We start from the raw sequence: 7,990 nt of genomic DNA, 5'->3' as shown, positions 1-7,990 counted from the left end.
AACCTTGATGTGAAGACTCCTTCCCTCTCAGTTGGTATTTTGAGCTACTACATCCATAAGTATACGTCAAGTTCATCAAATTGTAGCATTTTACACTTGTTTCCTTTATCCAAAAAGAATTTTTTTTTCTTTTATCTTTCTCTAATCAAGTTTGATTACCAAGCCTAGGTCAAATGGGTACTATCTGCAAGTTTGGGCATTCTTGTGCATCTCCCCTTACTTCATATCAGCTGGATGCTTCAGTCTCAGTTCTAGGCCTCTGTGGCTATGTCCTTGTCCATGGGTTCAGGAGTCTCCAGGTCTTGCCACACACACTTCAGACCACATCAGTAACTATTTTAAGTCTTCTTCACTTTTAGCAAGCCAGGTTGAATCATTTGCATATCACAAATTGTTAATGAGTCTTCCTCCAAACCTGATGCTATGTTCTTCTTCATGTAATCAAGCTTCTCAGATTATTTGTTCAGCATACAGATTGAAAGAGTATGCTGAAAGGATACAACCCTGGGGCACGTCTTTCCTGATTTTAAACCATTCAGTAGTCCCTTGTCCTGTTTGAACAATTGCATCTTTCTTTATGTACAGGTTCCTCATGAACACAATGAAATGTTCTCTGCATTGTTGTCACAATTTGTCATGAGCCACACAGTCAAAAGCCTTTGCATGACCATTTCTTTTTGGTACATTGACTCTGTGTATTCCTTCCATTACCATTTTCTTTTTTGTTGTTTTTTGCACTTTTATTTAGCACAAATAAAACTTGAAAACAAGCTGTCTATTCATTTTTTTCACTGCACAGCCTGACATTGGGATTGGTGACTCTGATGGCCAGCTGGACTGTCCTTTCCATGATGGCTTTGCAGTTCTTGGAGGAAACGTTGTGAGCAATCTCTGCACAGTCAGGTTTGTTGCACATCAAGAGCACCTCCAGCTCTTTGACGTTGTGGACCAGGAATTTGCAGAAGCCAATGGGCAGCATGTATTTTGTCTTCTTGTTGTTCCCATAACCAATGTTGGACATTAAGATCTGGCCCTTAAATCTTCTCCACATCCTGTTGTCAGTGCTTCTGGGCTTGCACCAGTTACGCTTAATTTTGACATAACAGTCTGATTGGTGCCAGATGAACTTCTTGGTCCTCTTTTTGATGATCTTGGGCTTCACCAGGGGTCTGAGGGCAACCAGGATGCGGGTCAAGATGGCCACCTACTCCGTAGGCAAAGCAGAAGAAGAGAGTTCCATTGCCTTTTAATACTTTCTGCATCATTCAGTATTTTTTTCTGTAGAACACTTCAATATTGCAAGTTGAGACTTGAAAGTTTTCTTCAGTTCTTTCAGCTTGAGAAATGCTGAGCATGCTCTTCCCTTTTGATCTTCTAACTCCAGGTCTTTGCATATTTCATTATAATACTTTTCTTTGTCTTCTCAAAATGTGCTTTGAAATTTTCTGTTCAGTTCTTTTACCTCTTCATTTCTTCCATTTGCTTTAGCATCTCTACACTGAAGAGCAAGTTTCAGAGTCTCTTCTGACTTCCATTTTAGTCGTTTCCTTCTTTCTTGTCTTCTTAATGACCTTTTGCTCTCTTTATGTAATGATGTTCTTTTTGACATCCCTCAGTGTTCAGTTATTAGTGTCTAATGCATCGAATCTGTTCTTGAGACAATCTCTAATTTCAAGTGGGATATGTTCAAGGTCATATATTTGTACTCATGGACTTGTTTTGATTTTCTTCAGCTTTATTCTCAACTGTCATAAAAGTAAATGATGGTCTGTTTCACAACTGGCCCCTGGCCTTGTTTTGGCTGATGATATGAAGCTTTTCCACTGTCTTTTCCCATGAATGTGGGAATCAATTTGATTTCTGTGTATTTCATCTGGTGACGTCCATGTGTATAGTCATTATTTTATGTTTTTTACAGGTCTTCCAAAATTCTCTCATGTGATCTCTGGCATAATTTTTATCACAAACATCATATTTTCCAACTACTGATGTTGTGTCTTTATTTCTAACCTTTGCATTCCCATAACCAGTAATTTAAAATACATCTTGTTTGCATGTTTGGCCAATCTCAGACTGAAGAAGTTGGTAGAATTCTTCAATTTCATCATCACTGGCTTTAGTGGTTTGAGACTCTTGGTGTAGCACTGTGGGTTAATGTGCTGGACTGCAAGATCAGTTTAAACTGCAGCCGCTACTCGGAAACCCTAGATAGAGTTGCTATAGGTCGGGACCGACTCGCTGGCACTTGACAACTGCAAAAACATGTTAATTTGAATAATAGTGGTATTAACTGGGTTTCCTTGTTGGAGTCCTGGGGTTCTTCCTCATAGGCATATGGATATTATCTATCACAGACAGCATTATACTTCAAGATAGTTCTTAAAATTTTCTTTTTGATAATGAATGCCATGCCAATCCTCATCAATTTGTCCATTTACTATGCAGTCATATCAGAGGCCAAATGGCCAATAACACTCCATTTCAGAGCACTGTTGTTGTTATGTGCCGTGGAGTTGGTTCTGACTCATAGAGACCCTGTGCAGGGTTCCCAAGGCTATAAATCTTTACGGGAGCAGAAAGCCTCATCTTTCTCCCATGGAATGGCTGGTAGTTTTGAACTACTGACCTTGAGGTTCGCAGCCCGATTCATAACCACTATGCTACCAGAGCTAAGATATCATCTTTATGCATTTCCTTTCATTTTTAAAAAAAGTGTTTATTGTGAATGATGTGGGTTTACATGGGAGAACATCAGTTTTACATTCATCCTATCATATTTTGTTTCATTGTAATGATTACAATCCCCTCCATGCATCATCAAAAACCCAAAGGGTACACCCCACAGGCCCTCCCCACAGCAGTCAGCACACAGCTCCTCTCCCTCCCTGAGTCCAGTGTCCCCAGCCATTCCATCTGTCCACATCATCATCTCTGCCTCCATTTCTGGCATCACTGCTTCTCTGGGTAGGGCCCCAACCTCTACTCTTCTCACTTGATGGTCCCAGAGACCTCTGCTCCTGGACTGCAAAATCAATTACTTCCCTCCTTTTGTTACAAAACATCTACCTTTACATATACAACCCTCACAATCAGTGCAGATAGCAATTATTCACTATTGTACCACACAAGTCTTATCCCCACCTCCTTTCTTTAGCCCCGTCCCAATAGATTGGAAACCATTCAGTGGAGATTCTACCTTCCCCCACCAAGTCTGGAACTAGGCTCCCTCTTGAAAGCTTGTAAGCCAGTCACTTCTTGCCTTTGTAACTCCCCCCACCCCCATTTTGGGTAGCCGGTGTCTTAAGTTGCCCATCCCTGTCAACCCTGTGTACCAAGAGGGTGAGAATGATCCTCGTTGTAAAGATTTGTTTCCTTTTTTGAGCTACTACATCCATAAGTATAGGTAAACGTCATCAAATTGTAGCGGCTTACTCTTTTTTTTCCCTCTTCTTCCTTCTTCTAGTCAAGTTCTGATCATTCAGCCATTGAAGTCAGGTCAAGTGGCTACTATCTGCAAGTATGGCTGTTCTTGTACATCTCTCCTCACTTCATATCAGTTAGACAATTTGCTCTCTGTTCTAGTCTTCTGTGGCCATGTCACTGCCTCTGGGCCCAGGAGTCCCCAGCTCTTGGGGACTACTGGCCAATGAGGTCCCCACCCGGGGTTCACAGGAGTCTATTGAATGTGGTCAGACTTAGCTCCCAATTTCATTGCTGTTTTTCCCCCTCTTCCCCTTATCGGTGACCAACATGGTCACCAGCCAGACCCTATGCCTGCTCATGTATTCCCCTTGAGCCTTCGTCTTTGAAGGAGGTTTGTCCTGAGGGGACCAGACTACTTGCCTTAATGGCTCTCAGGTGAACAGCTTGATTGTTCTTGTAGTAGTCAATCAGACTGACATTATTGCTTTTTATTTTTCCTGCCAGTCTTGCTTTCATAAAATATCTTCTGTTCTTCTAGCCAGTCCAGGCTGGTCTACTTGTCCTTTCAAGTATAAATTTCCCACCTCAGACGATTCTGGATGGGGTTCAGGATTCCACCTATGGTCTTATGCATTGCAAAGACTCCACAGGAAGCCTCTTTCACTGGGCAACTTCTAGCACCCATTAAGGTATTCCCATCAGTTATAGACTAAAGATAGACTTACAGCTTTCTATTTTGATGTTTCTGGCTATTCCTTTCGCTACCCCTCAAATGTCTATTTTATAATGGTAGGCAAGGGAAACCAAGATTCAAAAGACAGCCAAGCATCTTAACATTATTCCCCTCTTTTACCCATTCAAACCATACCTCAATCCCTGTATTCCAGAGCTCTATTGTTCTAATGATGATACATGCATACATCATCATAACTGCTGACCCATGTAGCCCATGCAAATCTGCTTAACTTTTCTCCCATCTGCCTTGTTCTTCCATTCCCCTCCCCCTTCTTGTGTATTGCCCTCCCTGCCCTCCCAGCACCCAAGCTATCATGTGTCTATTCCCTACCTTGTGCTCTATTTTCCCCTCCCTCCCTCCCCTCACTTTATCTCATACATCCGGTGATCAGCAAATATATACATAATTTTTTCCCTTTTTAGGGTAGGTTTTTTTTCTTAATCTTTTACAATAATGGTCCTATGCAGTATTTCTCCTTTTGTGACTGACTAATTTCACTCAGCATAATGTCCTCAAGGTTCATCCATGTCATGTGGTGGCTTGCAGCTTCCTTGTTGTTCTTCAAGATAGCACAGTATCCATTGTGTGTATGTACCACAGTTTGTTTATCCATTCTTCAGTTGATGGGCAATTAGGCTGTCTTCATCTTTTTGCTATTGTAAATAGTGCTGCTATGAACATTGATGTGCATGTATCTACTTGTGTTGTGGCTCATATTTTTTGTGGGTAAATACCAAGTAGAGGAATTGCTGGATCATATGGTATTTCTAATTCCAACATTCTGAGGAAGCGCCATATTGCTTTCCAGAGTGGTTGAACCATTTTGCAATCCCACCAACAATGTAGGAGAGTCCCAGTCTCTCCACATCCTTGCCAGCATTCATTGTCCTCAACTTTTTTGATCATTGCTGTTATTGCTGGTGTAAGATGATATTTCACTGTTGTTTTGATTTGCATCTCTCTAATGGTTAGTGGTCGTGAACATTTCTTCATGTTTGTTGGTTGCCCAGATCTCCTACTTAGTGAGGTGTCTGTTCATGTCCTGTGCCCATTTTTTAATTGGGTTATTTGTCTTTTTCTTGTAGAGGTTTTGTAGTTTCCTAAATCTTTTAGAAATGAGTCCCTTGTCTGATGTGTCGTTGCAAAAGATTTTTTCCCATTCTTTGGGTTCCAATTTTACTCTTCTGGTGAAGTTTTTTGATGAACATAAGTTTTTAATTTTTAGTATGTTCCAATCATCTATTTTGTCTACTTTTGTTTGTATAGTTTTCAAAAATGTTTTGTAGTCTGTGTATGCCCTGAATTAGAGCCCTCACATTTGTCCCTATTTTTCCATTGATGACCTTCATAATTTTGGTATTAACATTTAGGTCTCCATGTTGAGTTGGTTTTTATACAGGTCATGAGGTAAAAGGTCTTGTTTCAGTCTTTTGCATTTCACTTCCAGTTCTGCTAGCACCATCTGTTAAAAAGACTATCTCCTCCCCATGCAATATACCTAGGCACTTTGTCGAAAATCATTTGGCTGTATGTAGATGGGTTAACTTCTGGATTCTTGATTCTGTTCCATTGATCAATGTATCTTTCATTGTACCAGTACCAGGCTGCTTTGACCACTGTAGCCATGTAGTAAATTGTAAAATTGGGGAGTGATAGGTTTCCAACCTTGTTCTTTTCCTAAGCAGTGCTTTCTTTATTGTGGGTCTCTTTCCTTTCCACTTAAAGTTTGTAATTGTTTTTTCCATCTCTTTGAAGAAGGTCGTTGGAATCTGGATTGGGATTTCATTATATGTGCAAATTGCTTTGGGCAATTTATTCACAATGTTAAGTCTTCCCATCCAGCAGCATGGTATAGTCTTTTACTTTTGTTAGTCTCTTTTGGTTTCTTGTAGTAGTGTTTTGTAGTTTTCTTTGCATAGGTCCTTTGTTTCTCTGGTTACATTTATTCCTAGATATTTCATCCTTTGGGCAGCTATTGTAAATGGTATTGTTTTTCTAATGTCCTTTACAGTGCTGTCATTGTTACTATAGAGGAATCTAACTGATTTTTGTATGTTGATCTTATACCCTGTTACTTTGCTGAATCTTCCAGTGAGGTCTAGCAGCTTTTTTACTGAGTCTTTGGGGCTTTCAATGTATAGGATCATATCATCTGCAAACAGAGAGAGTTTTATTTCCTTTTTGCCAATTTGGATGCCTTTATCTTCCCTTTCTTGCCATATAGCTCTGGTTAAGACTTTCAAAACAGTATTGAATAGGAGTGATCACAAAGGGCATCCTTGTCTGGTTTCTGTTCACAGAGGAGAGACTTTAAGTGTCTCTCCATTGAGAGTGATGTAGACTGTTGATTTTGTGTATATGCTCTTAATTATCTTGAAGAATTTCTGTTCAATTCCTACTTTGTTGTATGTGGGTTTTTTTTTTTAATCAGGAATGGATGTTGGATTTTGTCAAATGCATTTTCTGCATCGATAGCTATGATCTTGTGGTTCCTTTCCTTTTTCTTATATCTATGGTGAATTACACTGATTGTTTTTCCAATGTTGAACCATCCTTGCATCCCTGTTATAAAATCCACTTGGTGATGATGTATTATTATTTTGATGTGCTGTTGGATTCTGTTGGTTAGTATTTTGTTGAGAATTTTTGCATGTATGTTCATGAGGGATATTAGTCTATAATTTACTTTCTTAGTGATGTCCTTCCCTAGTTTTGGTATGAGGGTTATGCTTGCTTAATAAAATGTATTAGGAAGTTTTTTATCCTCCTCTATCTTTTGGAATAATTTGAGTGGAATTGGTTACAGGTCTTCCCCGAATGTTTGGTAGAACTCACCAGTGAAGCCATCTGGCCCTGGACTTCTTTTGGTTGGGAGACTTTTGATGACCTGATCAATTTCTTCTTTTGTTATGGGTCTGTTCAGGTTTTCTACTTCACTGTGTGTAAGTTTCAGTAGGTTGTGTTTATCTAAAAATGTATCCATCTCTTATAAGTTTTCAAATTTGTTGGAGTACAACTCTTCATAGTATTCTGTTATTATCCTTTTGATTTCCTTTGGCCCCGTTGTCACATCACCCATGTGGTTTGTAATGTGTGTTATTTGTGTGTTCTCCCTCTTTTCTTCTGTTAGGTTTGCCAGTGGTTTGTCAATTTTATTAATTCTTTCAAAGAACCAACTTCTTGTCCTGTTTATTCTTTCCATAGTTTTTCTGTTTTGCATCTCGTATATTTTTGCTCTGATCTTTATTATTTCTTTTCCGTGACTGTAGGTTCCTTCTGTTGATCTGTTTCTAATTGCTGGAGATGCTGTGTCAATGTGTTAATTTTGGTTCTTTCTTATTTTGGGATGTGCGCATTTATCACAATGAATTGTCCTCTTAACACCAGTTTTGCCATGTCCCAATGATTTTGGTATGTTGTGTTTTCATTCTCATTTGTTTTTAGGAATTTTGTGAATTCACGTTTGATTTCTTCTACTACCCAGTTGCTTTTTCAGCGGGATGTTATTCAGTTTGCATGTATTCAACTTTATTTCCTTGGCCCTTCTTATTGTCGATTTCTAGTTTTATAGAATTGTACTCTGAAAAGATGCTTTGTAGTATTTTGATGTTTGTAAATTTATGGAGGCTTGCTTTGTGACCTAACACATGGTAAATTCTAGAGAATATTCTATGTGCCCTGGAGAAGAAAGTATATTGTGCTGTTGTTGAGTTGAATGCTCTGTACACGTTTATGAGGTCAAGTTGTACTATTGATTCCTCTGTAACTTTGTTGAGTTACTTTCTGGTTGTTCTGTCCCTTTTCAAAAGTGGCTTATTAAAATCTCCCACT

General features: G+C 39.2%; 1 protein-coding gene across 1 annotated transcript; it reads right to left on the bottom strand.

Moving 5' to 3' along the window:
• Nucleotides 1-775: 775 nt before the first annotated feature.
• On the bottom strand, nt 776-4,345 carry LOC102833153 (60S ribosomal protein L32-like). Its single transcript, XM_006867991.1, has 2 exons — nt 4,292-4,345; nt 776-1,204 (listed from the first exon to the last, which is right to left on the bottom strand). Exons 1-2 carry the CDS (start codon nt 4,343-4,345, stop codon nt 776-778), a joined length of 483 nt encoding a protein of 160 aa, XP_006868053.1.
• Nucleotides 4,346-7,990: the final 3,645 nt, after the last annotated feature.

This window comes from Chrysochloris asiatica, unplaced genomic scaffold (genome assembly GCF_000296735.1).
Source record: "Chrysochloris asiatica unplaced genomic scaffold, ChrAsi1.0 scaffold00113, whole genome shotgun sequence".
Lineage (NCBI taxonomy): Eukaryota > Metazoa > Chordata > Mammalia > Afrosoricida > Chrysochloridae > Chrysochloris > Chrysochloris asiatica.
The sequence above is the reverse complement of the archived record's forward strand: the minus strand, read 5'-3'. Positions and strand labels throughout refer to the sequence as shown.